The sequence below is a fragment of the Melospiza georgiana genome, chromosome 2 (genome assembly GCF_028018845.1).
Source record: "Melospiza georgiana isolate bMelGeo1 chromosome 2, bMelGeo1.pri, whole genome shotgun sequence".
NCBI classification, from domain to species: Eukaryota; Metazoa; Chordata; class Aves; order Passeriformes; family Passerellidae; genus Melospiza; species Melospiza georgiana.
Genome location: NC_080431.1, coordinates 31775954 through 31796773, shown reverse-complemented (window position 1 = coordinate 31796773; position 20820 = coordinate 31775954). Strand labels below are relative to the sequence as shown.

The 20820-nt window shown below is 41.1% G+C and overlaps 1 protein-coding gene across 1 annotated transcript in view; it reads right to left on the bottom strand.

The window, feature by feature from the left end:
* Positions 1–274: 274 nt before the first annotated feature.
* LOC131096858 (solute carrier family 15 member 1-like) overlaps positions 275–20820 on the bottom strand; it is a 41766-nt gene continuing 21220 nt past the window's right edge. Inside the window, exons 6-26 of the mRNA XM_058045499.1 lie at positions 19777–19861; positions 19552–19693; positions 16941–17060; positions 16687–16786; positions 16362–16452; positions 14458–14541; positions 13291–13373; positions 10715–10801; positions 9646–9735; positions 8373–8417; positions 8243–8272; positions 8033–8121; positions 6769–6850; positions 5889–6014; positions 4463–4612; positions 4000–4043; positions 3244–3354; positions 3003–3099; positions 2434–2580; positions 1483–1590; positions 275–530 (exon numbers count right to left, since the gene is read on the bottom strand). Of these exons, the coding sequence (XP_057901482.1) occupies positions 342–530; positions 1483–1590; positions 2434–2580; positions 3003–3099; positions 3244–3354; positions 4000–4043; positions 4463–4612; positions 5889–6014; positions 6769–6850; positions 8033–8121; positions 8243–8272; positions 8373–8417; positions 9646–9735; positions 10715–10801; positions 13291–13373; positions 14458–14541; positions 16362–16452; positions 16687–16786; positions 16941–17060; positions 19552–19693; positions 19777–19861 (2100 nt within the window). The 3' untranslated portion in view covers positions 275–341. The remainder of the gene's footprint in view (positions 531–1482; positions 1591–2433; positions 2581–3002; positions 3100–3243; positions 3355–3999; positions 4044–4462; positions 4613–5888; positions 6015–6768; positions 6851–8032; positions 8122–8242; positions 8273–8372; positions 8418–9645; positions 9736–10714; positions 10802–13290; positions 13374–14457; positions 14542–16361; positions 16453–16686; positions 16787–16940; positions 17061–19551; positions 19694–19776; positions 19862–20820) is intronic.

The following is a 20820-nucleotide window of genomic DNA, read 5'->3' as shown; positions in this document are numbered from 1 at the left end:
TTGAAATACAGTATAAAAAACACATCTTTTCAAAGGGTCCAATAGTTCCAAGTCAAATTTCAATATTATAATGCTATAATATTTAAGATTGAGGTACATTAAGAGTGCAACTTCTGCTGGAGTTTCTTCAGGATACCACATTCAGTACAAGAGAGAGACTAATATTTTCCTGTTGCTTCCCTAGAGAGGCTGCACTTTAGTTAGAACCGTTTTGCTTAATGTCTCCCATTGTACATGTAATCCAGAGTGTTATTACTGATACCCTGGGTTCCTCTGACTGCAGGAGAGTGAGTGGGATTTCCATGATTCCATGATTTACAGACACTCCTTGAATACAGCTTTTACAGTTGAGAATGAGCTTCAGCTTCCTTTTCATTGGTGTCTTGATCCTTCTTGTCTTCTTCCTTTTCTTCCTTGCTGAACTGGGCTTCAATCTCATTTGGATCAATATAGGTATAAAAAGAAGCCATGATAGCAAAAATGATGCAAACTACCAACAGCAGGGCAGCAAACAGCACATACTCTGCCCACTGCAAAGAAAAAAAAATAATGCAGAATTTATCCACCAATATTCACTTGAGTATTACACCCTTTTAGTATTTTCAGGAAGGAAACTCAGAATGTGAAACTGAGCACACATAACAAGTATCATATGGCTTACAGTATGAATTAAACATATAATGCATATTAAAGCAACTCAGAATTGAGGCTCTTTCAGCATTTCTATCTTTACTGAAAAAACAAAAATTCTGTAAATGCTGAACAACTCTGCAACATCCTTTTCCTGGAGGAAATGGGAATTGAGTGAAAGACTGGGAAGGAAACTCAGCTCCTTCCTTTTGGTCATATCTCTAAACCAGGCTGGCAATGCTTCTGCTTACAGCTGATCTAGTAACCACAAATGTGGGCAGAGATCAGAAAAGCCTCTATCTGAAAAGCCTCAATGTCTCTGTTTCATGCTCTTTCTGATTTAATTTAGCTTAGACTGGGGACTGCCAGAGCTGTTTCAGAAACAAGCTTTTCCCTCTCTCAGATAGCCATTTGAATTCATTACAGAGCACCACAAATAAATAGAAAATCTTGTACAACTGTCTTCACCAGGACAGACATAGTTTTTATGCCCCAAATAATGAGATTTTAAACCAATGAAGCCAGAAGAAGGGATGTGGCAAGGCTCTGGTGTGCAGGTGAAGGCTCATTAGCAATTAACAGAACTTTGGTAGGTTTTTTCCATTCATGCAGAACTTCAGCTCAAAAGTTCACAGACTTTCTATACCATGACAAAAAATTTACTGCAGAGATGCTAGAAACTGCTCCTTGTAAGCAAAGGGGCCTGGCAATAAGAATTAAGGATGGCAAGTAATAGGCAAGTAGAAACCTTTGCAGAAAAACAATTTGTTTTATCTGCCATCATTTCCCACTGGATTAGAACCACTTTTACCCAGTGCAATCTAACAGCACACCTACTGCTTGCACGCTTACCTGCTGTTGGATTGCAGATACCCCTGCCACAATAAGGACAATTATGTTACCAACAGCCACAGTCAGCAGCCATCCAGCCTGCAGCACTGACTTCATGTTAGATGGGGCCTGTAGGGACAGACATTTAAGTTTTGGTGGTATCATTTATTTTCTGATGCATTTACTGTAGTCTTTACCTTACAATAAACACTGTTTCTCTGTGGGAAAACAGGATTTCGTGGTTTGCTAGGTTTTGGTGGTGGTTGAGCCTATTTTTAAATTTATTTTTTGACATTAAACATTGCTAGAGAGCTAAACAGGTCCAGAGAAGGTTTTGAGGAGCAAGAGACCACTAGCACACTAACTGTAACACCTTTTACTTACACACACCAAGTAAGTAACAGGTGCACAGGTGTAATTTTACATCTCAGGAACATGTGGCACACATGACATGAAGAAATTGAGTGCATCACCTAGCAAATCACACCTTACAACATGTCCATCACTGCAGTTTCTAGATTCAGAATGAAGAGAAGAAATACACACAGCTACTAAAGTGGACTCAAGAGACAAAGGAATTCAAAGTTTTTAATTATAACACTAATAAAAGCTAACAAAAAGGCTGTATGGAGTAAACTGGTGGGGAGATGAAGTGTCACTACTTCCTCATTTTATATTTGAGAGCTCTCCAGTTTGGTTTTATTGCAGCAGTACAGTTGCACTTAGTTTCAGTAGAAATTTACATGGCAGGAGGAAATTTGAGTACTGTCAAGTCTTCAAATGATATAACTCAGCATAGGTTCATGGAAAACACCAAATCCTTGGCTAAACAGGGCCAACTTGCATCAGTCTATACAGTCCTTCTAGGAGCTGTGAGGGACATAGGGGTCAAAGCAGCAGCACAGAGTGGAATACAACGTGGAAGATCTTAACTTGCACCAAGATTCTTAACTCAGGAAGAGGAATACCTACCTGTGAGTATGAAAACTCCAGCCCAGTGACAGAGAAGAGAACTTCTGCACATGTAAGAAGAAAATACTGAGGGATCTGCCAAGCCATATGGACTGTATTTGGTGCAATATCTTCAAAGTGTGTAATGAAAAGGTTTTTTTCAACACACTAAAATTAAAAATAGCATGTTAGGAACAGTAATAATGAGTGTGCACAGTTAAGGCATTCTAAGCCATTCTATAATCATATAGAAAGTTCAGAGTAAATAACAAATATTGCACATGAAGCACTGCATACCTAGTTATAAAAAATAGCTTTTTTACAGCAGACTTCATGCAAATCTGTAGTGTCTAACAGGGCTAAAGGTTTAAGGCCATTAGTGGTGATCATGAATTCTTGCATTATGTTATTACTGTAACCATCCTTATTTTTATAGTTAACAATGGCTTTGTGTCCTGTTAAGGATACCAGAATTCTACCCAATGTACTTAAAGACAAGAGGAATAATTCTATAAGTGTTTTTTTAATTAAAAGAAAGTATCAACATGGAAAGGAATTCTATATTGTCCATGCAACAAGTGGTAACTCACATCATCAAGTGAAATGGTATAGGCAGCACCATATCCAAATTGCTTTGAATCAACTGTACAAGTGTCCTGAGGCGTTGTAGCCTTAATGGTATATGACCTGAAAAAGAAAAAACCCAAACCCCACAGTTCAGACCATAGGTGCTGTCAATTGTGTGCAGCACATAATTTAAAAAAGCTGTTTGCCCTTTTCCCAAGGACAAGTATGTGTAGGAGATCAAATTAGGATAAAGGAAATGCTTACCAGCCTGCATGTGGAATGATGCTGTAATTACTAACAGAAAAAGGTTCCAGTACGCCAAAATTCATGTCACCCATAGTAACATTGACAGGAAAACTGAAATTGTTTATGAACCTTTAAAATGGAAGAGTGATCAAAAGTGTGAATAAATACTACACAAAACATACAGAAGTCAAAGAATCCAGGTTTTACTTTCAATCATATATTGGCAGCACAACAAGTATCGAGTCTTCCCATCGAAAGCCTTTTTTTTTTAATCAATTAACATTTTGGAAAAAACTCTAAATCTCCTAGAAATGTAGCTAATACAAAAAGCCAATTAGATCCCCATCAGCCCACTGCCTCAGGAGAACATCAAAAGTGAGTCACTACTACAACCACTAGGAAATGCATCTGCAAGTGGGAGACGCAGAAGAGAAGCAGAGAGGGGAAAGGTAATCTTGGATACTTCTTATGCAGGATTATAAATGAGGTATAGATATGTAATCCATGCCATTTGTTCAATAAAAAAATCTAGGCAATGGAATGAAGCATACACTTCCAATTTTAGCTAAATTACACCCAAGCAGGTGTGCAAGATAACTTAAGTGAATGATGACTCAAACATTGTCCCATCCCCTAAAGCGTCAAGGGAAGTGTCCAGCAAGATGTGAGTTCCTAAAGTATAGAAAACTTTATTTCAACAAGAAGAGGCTACCCAAAGACAGATTGAAGAGAGTCACACTACCGTCAAAATTTAGACAACAAAAAAAGCTGTACCTGACAAGGCTTTTTCCATCTTCTGGTTTTGATGTGACATTGTCCTCTACCTAGTGGAAGAGACCATTATCAAAATATGTTCTTGGCATCAGAGAACAGCTTAAACATGCACTATTACACAGCAGTGGGACTTAACAGAGGCTTCAGAGCAAGACTCCAGACCATCCTCTTTAGGTCCCTACTAGAATACACATCTACTGGAAAACACTGTATGACCACACACCTAAGTCTTGGTGAAAGTGTAGTTGTCAAGGTACATAAGAAATTGGAATTTTTTTTTCTAAAGGACATCCTGGTGTACTCTCTGCAGCTTGCCAGTCTTACTGGTCCAGCAGAGACAAGGAGAGACAGAAAACAAGACAGTGGAAAAAATTGATCCAGAGCTTGTCCTCTGAGCCTCACACACTCCACACAGATCGTTGTCAGAATATTGATTCATATCTTAAGAAATAAGCAGACGTACCCAAGTAAAATTGATGTCCGTTGGAACCCATTTAAATGCCAAAGTGTAGCGTTGTTCCTCTTTCAGCTCCAAGTGCCTAGTTTTATTTTCATTTGCAGAAATTACGTTTAGTGATAGCAGTTTAGAAGTCTCAAATGTCATGTAGCCAGTCTACAAAGACAAATTGCAATGGATTTCTGTGCAACTGCGTATTTGTCTATTGAGGGAATGTTACGGGCTCTGGGAGGGTCAGAAATTTACACATGTTACTTCTGAAGTGCCAGAGATCATGAACATCCCCTCATTTTCATTTTTGATTTGTTTTCTACATCAAGCATTAATTCCATTTGATTGTGATTTTTTTATTAGTTTAATTTGTTACACAAGCTTCACAATTACATGAGCTTCCCACAAGCATTATGGAATAGCTGCTCTATTGTCCTATTTCTTGCTCCAGATAAATCAGGCTTACCATAACCACTGAGTAAAATTTTATTCAGCCACAGAGGTAGGACTAGCATAAGATGTGATGCAGTATTTTCCAAAAAAGCAGTAATGCTATGTTTTAAATATTCAAAACACATTTATTCAACATAAAATACTTAAACCATTAATAAACATGTTAGTGCTACACTAAAATAGGCTCTTTGTTTTATGGGATTATCAAGAGCACTTTATAATCCACATCTGGATGATAAAGTGTCTCTAATAGGGAATAGAGCATTCTATACCTTTCATTTTCAGGTGTGTACCATGGTACATAAATTCCCTGTCTGTATATAGTGTGGGTGCCCTTATCTTCTCATCACAACTCTGTTCCTGTGTGAGGCAAATTTGGAGGAGGTTGGACTAAGATCTCTCCTCTTCAAGGGAAACAGAGATGCAGGCTATCAGAGAACACACATTCTAAGTTTCGTTATCCAAACCATCCATCAGAGCCACCACATTTTGCTGTCAATAGAACTACCAATGCTGTGCTGTATTGGAACCTGAATAGTTCTTTGGCAGCAAAACATGAAGCCTAATTTGTGATGTGGCTACAGAAGAAGTTCCCTGTTCAGGTAAGTCATTCCTCACAGTAATAGCAGCAACTCATTAGAGCTGAATGGACATTAACTGCAGGAAGGGGCCACGTTTAGGAAATGGAGCCTTTTTAACAAGAGTGAAATTTTCATCTAGTTCCAAGTTACTTAAGTTTATTGTCAGAACTAAGTAGTAATACTTCAAATATTAACATAGTTACTATTTGTTCAATCGCTGTGTTTTCATTAACAGTTCATTACACAATTAAAAAAAAAGAAAACATTAAAATTATTAGCGTAAACATGTCCTAGAAAACAATCAATTTTGAACCATTTGTTAGAATTACTCTGACTTACTCCATTCATTTTTTTCAGCCTAATTAATTTTAATTATTTTTTAATATTCCACACCTGCCCTTACTTACTTCTGTATTAGGTGCTACCTCCACACTCTGAAGTTGAGGCTGGAACTGAACTGTTGCAGGAACAGCACCCAGATTTATTAATTTAATTTGAGTTTGCCCAGCTGCAGGGAAGACTGGATTGTGGTTCTATAGGACAGAAAAAAAAGTAAAATCAGTGCTCAAGGTCACTTGGAAAAATTACTATAATTACTGTAATCTTTAATATTTCATGTTGAAGATGAGCATTTGCCAGCTGCTCTGTGACTGTCTGACAGAGGAGACTGGAATCAGGTTTTGTTACTAGTCTCATAAGTTGCCTAAGGAAAGATGTCTCTCATCCTCAAGAGACACCTCTAGATGGCTGCTCAGATCTTGGGATGCAATGGATCACCACCCAGAGGTGTTGCCAACATCCCAGCTACAGGGGAAAATTCATTGGGCTCAGGCATGGCAGCTCCCTTTGGGGCAAGGAAGCTTAGGGGAGACAAATCCTTCCTTCCACAAGTGTCATCTTTGCACCTGCTGAGATGATGCTTCCCAGACTGTCACACTTCACCTCCAGTCTAAATCTCAGAAGAGGTCAAACATAAAAAGCTGCCCTCTGGTGGGCCAACCAAGTGTCTGGTTTCCAGCTTTTAGTCTCAGTTTAAAGAGCGAGGTTGCCTTTAATGCATGATCTGTATTAACTGCAATGTGGTGTTTTGCAGAATGGTGTTTGTTGCTTGTTCATTTTACTATGCTAACAACAGTATTGCAATTTATTTCCCCTCCCTCTACTTCTATGCTTATATGATTGGCTCCAAATTTAGCCTTGGTACATTTCCGCCTTAAACACACCTTTGTTTCCCCCGAATTAACAGCTAAATATTAATAGTAAATACTTGCATGTGGCTGAACTTACATCTATTTGCACTTGCACGAGGGCAGCAGCAACAAAAGCCATGGAGCCGAGGAACATCCCCACAGTCATCTTCTTCAGGGGCCTGGCACAACAAAAGACACAAGAGATTCAAGACAAGTGACAATTCAAAGCTTCAGCTACTTGGTTTTTTCTTTCCACTCTGGGAAACTCAAATGGCCACAACTAGCACATTATCACATTTTGGAGGGCTGATGTTATTACAGAAAGTGTTCTGCTAAGCTGGGAACCTCTCAATTCATAGTCAAACTATCAGGAAATACATCTTTCCTGCAGCATCCTAACAACCTGTTACTCTGCATCTGCTGGGCTCAAACATTGACTGACCATGATTATTAGGTTCCTGAAAAAATCTGGTTTTGCAGGAAGAAAAACCCCAATCCAATACAGTTGTTAGCTGTAAAACAAGAAAGAGGCAAGAAGATATACCTTTAAAAACAGAGTAACAGCTTATCTCCATATTGCTATGCTTAAATAACATTGAACAAAAATGGTCAGGGAAATTTGTCAAATTAGGAAACCTCTACTGGCATGCATTTAAGCTGTAAGGATAGATTTAGAGTGTATGTGTCATTTGTGGCATCATTTATCCAGTTCAGAATCTGCACAAATGAATGACAGTGTTCCCAGCATAGCACACACCCAAGATTTTTAACAACTATATGGAAAAACAGCAGTGCACTTTAGCTGTTTGAAAATTATCTGAAGAACTGTATTCTCTTCTGCCTCTCCAAGCATTCTTGCAACTGCCAGACACTTCATTAACAACATTGAAAAATAAAGTGGAATACCCCCAAAGCTTCACCTAGAAGGATTCAGTAAGTCAGTCTCCCAGCTGAGACTGAAGAGGAAATGTTTTGTGTCTCAGTTGCTTTTTAGCCCAAAGCATGACAAATGCCAAGGATGTATGTTGTCTTTCTACCTCCTCTGTTCTTCAGGAGGGAGAAGGGGTAGATATAAGGGATATGGAAAGCAATCAAGACCATCTCTCCTGCAATCAAAAGATTTTGTCCTTAACTGAAAAACATTGTCACTCTTCTCTTAGATTCTCCTCTTATAATCTGTGATGCCTCTACATACCACTTGCAGTATTCTGGGTTTTTTTTATATTTTGTTGAAATATTAAACCATTTTAAATTCACTTCTCTTTCATCCTTGCTCTTTTCTTACATTAAGGCTGGAAGAGCCAGTTACAGAAACCAATAAAATGAGCCTCTCTTGAAATCAGTTAAAAACATCAACTTACGTAAAATTCAGCTTGCATTTCTTGATTAAAGGATAAATCAACGAATCTGCAACTGGGACCATTATAACAATCAGGATTGGATTCACAATCTGGGGAAGATGAACATGAGAAAAAAATTAAGTATTTTTCAAAGTGCTTTTTTTAAGTGAGGGCAATATGTATACAATCTTTAAGAAGTACTTGAAATTTGTAGATAGAAAATTAGCATACCTGCATTTGGTCTGGTTGAATTTTAAAACCCTGGTCAAGAAAAAAGAAATAACTTTTAATATTGTGACAACAAATAAAACGGGTCTGAAAAGTGGTAATTAAAGAAAAAAATGAATAAAAAGTAACCTACAAAATCCCCATTCATTGCTGTGGCTTGCAGTGTCCATCTTGACCCCTTAATAAGAGAAGAAAAAATTAGATGTCACAGTAAATCAATGTTCTCAAGTTCTTTTTGAATTGTTTTCATAAGTGAAGTGTTGGAAAAGACATGCAATACAAGAAAAAGTAAAGCTAGCTTGCTATGGGAGTATTCTTAGTCTTCAAAGCAAACCTTGGAACAAGTTGGCCCATTCCACTTCCTTTACTTGTTTTGTGAAATACAGCAGAGAAGAACTTAGATGCAGCAATCAGCTGGAGAGAGGGCAGGGCCATCCTGTGCAGGGCACTGCTGGGTGCTGGGCACAGGAGCCAGCCCAGGGCCCGTGTGCCACTGGCCTGAGCCCCAGCAGCCCCCACATCCCACTCACCCATCCTTCCTTCCTTCCCAGAGGCAGAGGACAAGCCAGGGCCTGACCTGCCTGGAGCCCCCTGCCCCAGAAACTGCCTGTGCTGGGACAGGCGGGGCAGACTTCAGGCCTGAGCCCAGGACGGGACAAGAACGCTACTGCTGCGTCTGTGACGAGATCCTTCAGCCAGCCACAACACAGCACTGCCCCAGATATTACCCTGGGAATGAGGACTGAGCTCTGAGTTTCATAGCAGGAATTCAGAGCTCCAATTGCAACAGGTCACACTGGCAGCTACAGCTCACAGGCACTGCACTGGAGCAGTAGGACCTGGGGACTCTGCAGCAAGCTCCCTCCCGTCTGACTTGGATAAGGCTTTTAAGCCCTGGTTCTCTCTCAAGCATCTTCCTAAATTCCTACTTCAGTGCTTCACTCTAACTGATGCTTTTGTGGGTCTTGAGCACCCAGTTCACCAAGTGAATGGGACTTACAGGATCACACTTCTGCTTGAAGGTGTAAGGTATTTATAACAATGTGTGAGTGATTAAGCATCCCGATCATTTAAACCCTGGTTCTCCAGCACATTAACACAAGCACCCTAAATTTCATCTGACAACTGACAATTGAAGAAACATTAGTGCTAAGAGAGCTTTAAATTACTGTTCCATCCCCTGAGTCCCAGGCTGATACAAAATTTGGAGAGGCTTCAGTCACTGAATCTGTCCTGGGTGTACTCAGATAAACCAAGATTGCCCCTGGCTGCAGATCATCCTGTACTGACATGACTCAGTGACTACTCATTGCAATGAAACAAGGATAAAGAATTTGTTTTTCCATACTCCCATAGAGACTGACATGGCACAGCTCTAGTTACCAAGTCAAACCATTTCTACTTACCTGTTGGTCAAAAACTGCCCAGAACATGGGGAGAGGGATGTAAAGGAAAAGCACCCTCAACACCATCTTTATCTGAGCAATCAGTCGTTTCTGCAGAAAATAAAAATCACACAAGAGGAATTGGTTCAAAAAGAAAGGGGATAAAAAAGAGACAGTTTCAGAATGCTACTGACATGACAGCAACAGGTAAAGACCCATCATGTAATGTTTACCCACACATTCAACTTTGCATGTTGTGGCTATATCTGATGACTTCTGTTAAAACAGTACAAAGTCTGCTTGTGTGTGTGGGAAGGGCTGCTGGTTAAAGGTGACTGATATCAGAAAGACTTGGGCCTCTTTGCACGTGCACTGATGGCAGCATGAGATTCAGCACTTAGTGAAGTGGGCATTTGAGCAATAGGCAATTGAGGAATTTCACGTAAGAACAAAGCATACAGGCAAAAGGAAAATAAAGGTGACAGGTTAAGGTTTGTGCCGCCATTGGCAACAGGGCAGAGAGGATAGTAAGTAAGGGACAAGTTGGGAACTATGGCATACAAGGCTTTGAGAGTCATGATAAGAAATTGTACTGAGTTTGGAGGGGATGCAGTCTAAGTGTTTACTCACTTAAACTGAAATTCCAAAGCATAACTCTAATATTTCATACCAAGAAAAGTATTATGGCCCTGTGCATGAACAATGACAGGCAGCATCACTTCCCTCTTCCCATCTGCAGCCATGAGATATGGGAAATAGAGAAGGAAAGATAATGCTTGCTCTTTCCCTAACAAAAAAACTTAAATGTTTGTATTTGTTTGGCAAGGGAAAGAACTTTTTTTGTCTCCCTTGAATTTCCCTGGACAGCCTACGATTACACAGAGCATTGAGTCACACAGCTCTGCTTTCTCCCACAGGAGCTGAGGAGATAACCTGCAGTGCCAGGAGAGCACTGAGGTTTGGCCAGGTCAGCTACTGAATGATGGAGAGGCACAAAACTATTTGCCCAGTGCATGAGGCAATGGATCAGAGCAGAGAGAAGCTGAGGGTCAGCAGATGTCACAGCACAGGAGGCTCCCCCAGTACTTACATCATACTTGTCACTTGCCCAGTCCAGCCAGTGCTCTCTCTTGGGGAACTCCTTGCTGCGATGACGAAACCTGTTTTTGATGGCAAACTGAGGAGAGACAGAATTATGTTTAGTGGCACTACACATACTTAAAACTACAAACTGGTTTGTCATTAGAGATGATGCTCCTGGCTTCTTGTGTTTAGAGGGTGCTAAAGGTGACTCAACTTTTGTTACCCACTCCAGTCATCTAGGGGAACGTTGTTTTTAAGGCCTCACACTGCATAACCAGCAGAGTGTGCACTTGGGGTCAGGTGAACCAAACAGCTCAGAGCAGTCCCTCTCCATGTGGGTTGCTGTGAGGAGCTGGAAGATGTGCCTTCCTCAGACTTACTTATGTACAGCAGTAAATAGAGTAGTGTCATATGCACAGGTTTTCAAGGCTGAATGGCTGTAGGAGAGAAGCTCCTATGACAAGCTCCATCTTGTAGGTATGTCTCACATCTTGACATGGAATATACATAAATACGGTCCCAAGGAACTCCTAAGATTTTTCTGCATGGAATAGCATTTACAGCCAAGCTGGGCCTTAGGAGCAGCACTCTAAGTAATGGCCAAAGTCACCTACAGAGATTTGGTTTTGACAGTGCTTACAAGATAGGCAATAGGCTGAGCTGTATAAAGATAGCAGATCTGTAGGCATGTGTTGATTTGGCACAGCCTGACTTTTAGTAGTGGGGGTATGCCATAGCTTCCACCATGCCTGACAGAGCCAATCTGTGATGGATCTGAAGATAGACACACTGCTGGCCCAATTTGAGAGGTTGGTAATGCCTCTGTGATGACATATTTAAGAAGAAAGAACAGGTCACATGCAGTTTTTTCCCCACAAGTGGGGAAGCACCATGTTGGCACTGCCCACAGCAATACACCAGCTCGGTGTGGACCCTGCCTAACCACTCCTAACTAACTGCACTGCCAGCGGAAAAGGCAGGAGTGGTGAAGCAGCTTCACCTTCCCAGCACCCCACATGAAGAGAGACATTAAATTGCCCCAGTGCTGCCATGGCTGCCAGTACACATACAACAGTAGTGGGACCATATGGCAGATGGTCTCACAAGCAATTCCCCGAAGTGGAACCTAGATAAGATCAACTTCTCTGTGCTTCAGGATCCTGCAACAATCCTTGAATCACTGCAACTTGTTGACAATGGTACCTACAAGCAACAGTTTTTCTTCTAGTCAGAAAAGAGAAGGCAGTGAGGACATGAGGCAAAACAACATGGCAGCACCAGGGTCAGTGGAGAAGAAAGATGGGGAGGAAGTGCTTCAAGCATCAGAGCTGAGGTTCCTCTGCAAGCTGTGGTGAGGACTATGGTAAAACAAACTGTCCTCTTGTAATACATAAAGTCCACGATGGATGCAGAGATCCACTTGCAGCCCATGAGTAAAGTAAGCCCTGCTTATACGGGAGCAGGTGAATGTTAGAGAAAGCTGTGGTCTAGTGGAAAATCTGAAAAGAGAGAGAGGGCCCCTGCTCCCAGAGATAAAAAGAGTCCTTGCTTCCAAACTAGAGCAGCCTATCCTTAAAAGACTGCACCCTGTGGATGAGTGACCCATGCCACAACCAATTTGGGATGACTGTTTGCCTGTGGGAGGGACCCCATGACAAAGCAGAAAAGAGACTCCTCTCTCTGAGCAAACAGAAAAAGATCTCAAATAATAAAGTGACCAAGACTCCCACGCTCTGTCGAACTGTGCTGTCAGTGAGAAGGAGGGAGGGGCTGGGGGGCAAAGAGGTGTCTTAAAAGCTTATTTTTGCTTCTTATTGTCCTCTTCTGACTCTGTTGATAGTAAATATATTTTATACCTTTAGATTTGAACTTGTTTTGCCCCTGGAGTGGCTTTTTTCCCCCCAGCCCTTGTCTCAACTCAAGAGCCCTTCTTTGATCTTTTTCCCTCTCCTTTGCCCAGCTGTAGCAAAAAAGCTAAGCAAACTATTGCCCTGCGTGCCTGGCATTTGGCCAATGTCAAATCACAAAAATGGAAAATGAAGAAACTCTTACATGAATAAATTTGACCTCAAAGTTGAGGCTCTGCAAAGTTGGGACACGAGGTGCTATTCATGTAGATTCCACTCCTTTCCTTGCAGGATCACAATGATGTGCAACCCCCAGAATTTCCTTAATGCAGTGGGGATCAATAAAAGCATTGTAAATAATACTCTTTTAATAAGTAATAAGTGTTTGCTGATAAGATGCACTAGTAGCTCTGCTCTTGACTCAGCTCAAGGCATGTTTGTCTCTTTCTGCATAAAGGGGCACAAGTGTGGAAGGAATGATTCCCACAACTTGGGATAAGATTTTACATAACAATGAAACCTGATTTTGTTTCCTATGTGCATAAATACACATATAAATCAAGATATGCATAAAAAGACACCCTAAATGTGGATGTATCAGTATGAAGCCTTCTGTAATAAAGCAAAAACCTTCAGAAACTTTCCTCATATTAACACAGACTTCTCAATTAGGCACATTTACAGAACAGCTTTAGGAATGGCTGCCAGGGGTTTGGGGAATGTAAGCAGTACTTACTCCAACACATTTGGAAACTTCAAGCATTACATTTCCTTGTGGTTTAGCTTTCTTGTACATTCTGCTTCCAATTACAAACACAACTACAATATGCAAACAGAAAAGCAACTCAGGATTAAATTCAAATAGTGGCAAGTAATTAGGTATGGAAACTGCAAGCCAAGGAAGTAATCAGGGTGGGAATAAGCCTCCCAAGAAGCAATGCAATTGCCTACTCACATGCTATCATACAGTAAGACCAATCAAATTAATACCAGCAGATTGCTTCTATTCCGGACAAAAACCTAAATCTGGAAACTCCCACAGTAAGTGCTCCCACAGTGGGAGGTTTGCTCAACTGAGGGATGGTCAAAACGAGGGCATCTAGGACCTTGACTCTGGCCTTGCTGTAGGGGCTCCTTTTCAGGAGCTCACATCATGCAGGGACACACAAGGCTCTGCCTGAATGCAGGACTGGCCAAGGTGTCCTCTGCTCCCAGGCACGTTGCTCAGCCTCACCATCCCACACACAGGGCAGGCACAGGCAGAGCCCCACAGCCACCATCCAGCCTGGGCCGGGCTCACGGGCAGGGTGAGGGCACTGGCAGCCAGGTGGGCTCCCTGTCAGGACCATGAAGGACAAGGACCATCAGGGATACTGAAGCACCTCATGGCACCCCCAGTTTGTTGGGCAGCAGTAAGGCTTGGGGAGTGACCTGTAGCACAGCTGGTAAAAATGCAGGTGTTTGAGAAGTACTGACATATCAAATACGGGATTTCTCCAGCTCAGGGACAATTAGTCACACAGTTTATAATCCTGGACTAGAGACAATATCCAAAACACACATTTTCTGAGAGTTCTCACCCTGCATTCAAAAGATCAATTTGTACAGACCAGTAATCCAAGAAACATAGCCAGTAGTTTACATGATGTACAGAATTCAAGCATATATTCATGCCTCAGCCCAGCCCCATCCAACTCTCCTGGTAAATCAGACTCTTCAGTAAAAGTGAGTACATCAGATTAATCCCACCCACCTTCCCAACTAGGAAAAAAATTAAGTCAAAAATCACAGAAATGATCAGGTATTGGGAGAGGTCAATACCTGGGAATTTCTATCACACTGTCATTATTCTGAGATTATCATCTAATTACCAAGGCAACAGGATAGCAAGAGATTCACCTACCCAAGGCAACAGCCATGAGGATAGCAGGAACTCCAAAAGCGAGGGGGTAACATTCCTGTTTGCTATGAATGCCACACTCTGAAGCTGAAGTAAAAATAACATCAAATAAAAGTCCCAGTCAGCACTGCTGATGTTTTCCAAATGGTTTCTGGTCTTTGCATTCACTGAAAACTCTTGGGGGAACAACAAATCAGTCTACCAACGACCTCAGAGTGAAGGATCAGTATCCAACTTATCTCTCAATATTGGAAAGGGGATTTATGCATCACAGAACAGTTCAAGTGGCAAGGGACCTCAGGGCATCATCCAGGCCAAGTGCCCTGCTCAGCTAGGGCTACCTGGAAGCAATTGTCTAGGAATGCATCCAGATGGCTTTTGAGCATTTCCACAGATGGAGACTCCACAACCTCTCTGGGCAGCTTGTGCCAATTGCTGATCACCCTGAGAGTGAAAAAGCATTTCCTGATGTTCAGAGGGAACCTCTTCTATTTCAGCTTGTGCTCATTGCCTCTTGATCTGACAGTGGGTACCACTGAGGAAAGCCTGGCTCTGTCCTCTTCATTCCCCATCTACTTGGTTAAAATGCCCCCTTTGCCTTCTCTTCTCCAGGCCAAACAGCCTAATGCCTCTCAGGACCTCCTCACAGGAAATTTGCATCTAGTTTTACACTGAGACATGAAGAATTACACTAGAAGGGTCAAAAGCGTGTCCTTAGTGAGAAAGGAACTAGATTACAAAAGTTTTGGGCCAAGTTCATAAGCAAAGATTTTAGTGACGTAAGTGTAGCTTGTTGAAACAAAATCACAATCACCAGCCCCCTCCCCTCCTTGGCATTAGTCACAGATTTGACTCCCACTGACTTCAGCAGTATAAAATAAAAGACTAAACAAAATCATTACATTCTTTACCATACTTCTTCTAAAAGGAAAATTAGATAATATGGTTGGGGAAAAAATGGTAGCTTGCAGATAATTCATGTCTTGATTTAGTTGTATAAGTCTTCTGGTCAAACCTTTCCGGGCTGAAACAGGTTATCACTTCCCTCAGCTCAATTTGTCATTTTTTTTCCAAGGAGTTTTTCACCCTGTATCCGCAAGGAAGTAAACTACATGCTGTGCCTCATGCATCTATCCTTTTTTTATTTGGGAAAGGATAGAATTTGCATTAAGCAAACATCTAAAACTCTTCTACAGAGTCTTTTCCAGTCAAGAAATCCAAAGGCCAGAAGTTCAGCCCGGTGCTTTTTGGGTTATTCCAGAATTCACATGCTGTTTCCTTGCTTTTGGGAAAAGCAGCCTTGTGAAACTGCTGGCAAGTGCATCCATACAGCACCATACAAGCTTGCCACAGAAATCCATATGCACATAGGTTAGCAAATTGCTGGGGTTTGCTTAGGATCATGCTATTCTTCACAAGCAAAAGAGAACATAACTTTCTTATTTAACAAGATGAAAAATTATTTACTTCTCACATGGATTAATATATTCCCACATGCAGAGATGCTTCTGTACTTAGCATGGGCACGTTTCCAGAGAAGAAGGCTCTCTCCCCGCTTCCTTTCCCAGGAAGCAATACAATTCTATCAAGTGTGATACTCCACAGGTATTGGAAGATGTGACACATTTGTACCTTAGTGGAATTACAACGTGCAGTAGGCATACAAGCTGCTAGCTCCAGCATGTCTTTTCAGATCTAGCACTTCTGGCCCTAAAGGCAATGAAGGTTTTCAACTGGCTTGTTTTTGAGAGTACCTCATCTCTGAGAAGCTGGATGACACACTGAAGACTATTTGCTAGATAAGTCCAGTGTGTCAGAGAACAGAACCTGAACTTTAACTGGACTGGACTGCAATCCAACACACCTTTTCTGGTGTTTAACAATCGTCAACAAACATGTGACCTTACCTCTGATAGTTGGAGTGATTAAAGTAGATAAAAGACTTCCAGCATTAATGGACAAATAAAAGAGAGAGAAGAAGGTACTTCTTTGCTTTTCCTACAGTAAAAACAGGAAGATGTTTAGAAAGGCTTAGCCACAACCACCTTGATGTGCCTAGATCAAAAAATCAGTGCCATTCAGACAATTCAAGACAAATAATTTACATGCTCCTTCTTCAGCTCCTCAGGAAAAACCATTCATCTATTCAAACATGTATAATATAAGAGTACTATAATAGTCAAACATTAGTTAGAGAATCTGTATAACTGAAAATCTGTAAGACATTGTTACCTGATCATCCTCAAACTGATCTCCACCAAATGCTGACACACACGGTTTGATCCCACCAGTACCGAAGGCAATAAGGATCAAGCCAACCATGGACAGAGCACTGGAACAAAGGAGAAAAGAAAAACAACCCCATCATTTTGTGTTAGTTCTTAGCATACATAATAGACTGGTTGAACGACAGTTGAAATTCAAGTAACATAAACTTAAGTTGTCCCATCTTGCCTGGGACAAAAGTTATGTACAAGGTGACTCACATGTTCACTGCGATAGCATCGGGAGTGCCATCTTGGTTGTGATCCGTCAGGTCATTTATGGAGCCTACGGACAGCACTGTCTGCCCAATGGCATAGACAATGGACAGGTAGAGAATGGTCCTGTTGTCAAGACAGAAGATACATTTTATTCGATATGTTAACACACTAACACAAAGATAATTCCACAGCTAGTGCAGACTTTTTGCTTACTTTAAAAATTCCTGGTAATGAAAAAAACTAACAGATACAATGAGTTATGGACTGAACTTGTCAGAAGCCACTATAAAAATCAGGTCACATGCCACAGCCATGGTATTTATATTATTTTTATTATTATTATTCTATGTAGCCTTTATTTAATAAGGTAGCCTTTAATTAATAAAGGCAGGATAAAAAATGGATTCTATAGGTATCATTAGGTCACAGTATCTTAAGTGGTTGCCTTTTTAATGACCAACTCAAGAATGCTATTTTCATATTTTTATATGCTGAAGTTCAAATAGACTACTCTGCAAAACTAAAATCTGCAATTTACACTGATTTAAGTAGCATTAAGCATTCCCTATGCTATTTTAGATTTTAGTTGCAGGACTACAAAAAAAAAAGAAAAATCAAAAATCTGCTTCAAACATGGCAATACCCCTGAAATACTGTTGTGAACAAAAACTCTATAACACCACCTTCTTCACTGTAAGTGTACCAACATTTTTACACTCAGATCTGAGTAAGAGCTGCATTGAAGAGTGCAGGCTGCAGGCTTTCAGCCTGACTACTTTGGCCAGGAGGAGCCTAGGGCAATAGTACTGCATAATTACCAAGTCTCCCACCCTGGCTTTAGGGTCCAGTCCTCTTTTCTGTAAGTAAAAGCACGTTCCATTTTCACTTTGTTGGACCCTAAAGCTGGACACAGCTGAAGTTTAATCCATGTTCGCTTGTGTCCTTGGGTGGGCCTCCATTCAATAGGCACAGACACAGGTCTCCAGGTTGGAGGAAAAGCAGGAGAAACACAATGCAATGATGTGAAATTATTAAAACCCCAGCTTTCAGGAGTGGTCCCAAATCAAGTGCAAGGTAGGAGAATGAAGGACAACGCGCAAAGACCTAGAACAGCTATTTGACATAGGCAAGAGATCCTCACAGCAAGCTTGGAGTAGCGCCCTGACACAAGAGGGAAATTGAGCAAGTTCCTCTCACTTTAAACAAGGTTTCTCTGACTTAAAATAACCTCATCTGTAGTGTAGTAAAAACAAAATCTATAAAGTGGGGCAACATGGAGTCTGCTCTTTAGTGGTATTTAATAGACACAGCTTAATGGGGTGCGCTTTTTTATAGCACTGCCACAGAGTTACTTTATTTACCTAGCAACCTGGGGAAAAGTCTCCAATTAAAGTTGAAACTGAGCTAATCAGGAGTGAAGCTTCAGGGTTTTATTTGTGAGGCTTATAAACCCATTGCAAAGACTTACATAATTGACAGTTTCTGTACTAATTTCCCTGAGAAATTCACACCCCACGATCTGTGAGCAGGTCCCGTGACACTTCTTGACAGGCATTGCACCAAGTACATGGAATATGGAAGATTGGAGCCTCTCCTTTAAGGGTCCTTAACAGTGCCTAGGTTACTCCTCTTCCACTTGACATCATAGATTTTTTAATAATTCTCGTTTAAGCTTTCCTCATGACACCTTGCTGCATTTTTGGGTGTTAATACCTAATGGCATATCCTAAAGCATGTTTTCTCTTGTTTAAGCCATCCTAGCAAGCTCCTGTTAAAGGTCTGGGCCTTTCAGTTGCAGCACGGGCATATCCAAGTACTAAAGGAGAAGAGAAATGAGCTCTGGAAAGTTTCATCTTGATAAAACATGAAAAAGCCAAAATAAATTTAAAAAATAAACCATAGCATGTAGACAAGCAAGTGCATAATATGTTTAGGCTGCAATCTGTAAGACATCCAGCTAGTTGCAGTAAGTTTACACTGCTCAGAGCAGCTGCACAGAGCTCACAGGGCTGTGGTTGCAGCCCTGGGCTCCCAGGGGCTGTCCCTACAGCGGAAGAAGACAGTGCAGCTGACTGCACAGCACACCTCTAATCTCTGGGAGACCTTTGGCAAGGTCTTACATTCATGGCTCATAACCCTCCATAAAATCTTTACTGTGCTTTTTCTCAGGCAAAGTAAACACTTGTAGAATCAAAACATCAGGAAAGGAGAGAGAGATAAAGGTGTTGGAAATAAACTGGTCACATTTCAAAGCACTGCAGTGGTACTATCCTGACCAGTATCTATTTTCACAGCTTGGTGAATACTCTCCTTAGTTTTGCTTATGTTTTGCCCAGGTGAGAGAAAAAACATGCAGTATGCTCAGAAAGCAAAATGTTACCACCCTTAACCAACTAGCAGATCTGGAACATTAGTTAACTCACAGTGCAGTTTCAAGTCTGAGCTGAATCAGTGAAAACCTCATTCTCTGGTGAAATAAAACAAACTATCCTGGAGCAGGCAACACCAGCTCTGAAGCTGATGTTCACAGCTGCAGTTTTAGGTGATGATTTAAGTAATACCAGTCTCAGGTGAGCTTTCAAGATCTTTGGCTGCTTTCTGAGGAAGCACTCACTTAAACTTTCCCAGCCAAGAGTCTGCAATGATGGCCCCAAGGATCGGCGTCAAATAACACAGAGCAACAAATGTGTGGTAGATGGCCGTGGCAAAGTTGTCATCCCAGTGTAGGAAACGTGTGAAATACAAAGTGAGCACAGCTGTAGGAAGAACAACAAAACAACAGGTTAAAAAGCCAAGTCAGGCCTGGGCAACACTCAGCAAAAGGAGACAAGGGACATACCTTTCATGCCATAGTAGGAGAACCGTTCGCAGAACTCATTGATGACAATGAAGAAAATGCTCAAAGGGAAGCCAAAGCAGAGCACCTGGAGGCAAGAGAGAATGTGAGCTCAGAGCTGTGCAACCCAGACTAACGCTCTTCACTGCAACCCACAGCTCAAGCAAGCTCAACATGGACTCAGTGGGAGTGGGTAGGTACTCAGGGTCTGGAGGTTGCAAAGGCTTCTGAGGGATGACAGGATTTTACCTGAACCAAGAGTCAGTTGTCACTTTCCTCTCTTGGTCCCCAGAGGTCTGCACACCTCTCATTTTGCAAGAGACCTTCAGCAATGCTAGAAATTACCTACAAGTGTTGCACTATGCATATTTGAGGTCTCCAGCACCTAACCCTTACAGCAATCTTGACTGATATCTCAAAATATACAAAAAGCCAAAATGTTTCTAGAAAAACAAAAAATTAAAACCCAAGACCAAACAAAAATGCACCAAACCCCTGCAGTACACCTGTTAGAAGCTCAGGGCTATTTTTAAGCACCTGTAATTAAAACAAATACACATTTAAACTTTTCATTCAGGCAAATCCCTGAGGAAAACTACTTATCCTTAAAAATATTCTGCCTGATGAAGAATCCTTCATTTCTTCAGACCTGATAACAAAACAGACTTTATTCCTAACCTGAATTGGCATGGCTTTGGCTGCCAGGATCAATGAGCCTTCACCTGCTGCAACAGGCATGTCCATGATCATCCTCATGCAGTTCTTGCCATTGAGACAATGGTTTAAGAGCATACATCAGGTACAAATCTGACATGGTCACTAGAACTGTAGCTTCATTTCTGATCACCTATTTAGCTTCATGGAGTGGATGAATATATAATTTTAAAAAATATTACTGGGGATGTAATTGAAACATAATCCTACCTTTTAACGTTTTTTATGGGTTTAACTCTGCAAGCAGCAAAGAATCAAATTTTAAAGACGTTTCCAGAGGCAAAAGAGTTCTCAGTGCTCAAGTTTAATTAAAAATGGCATTGTTTGAATTGC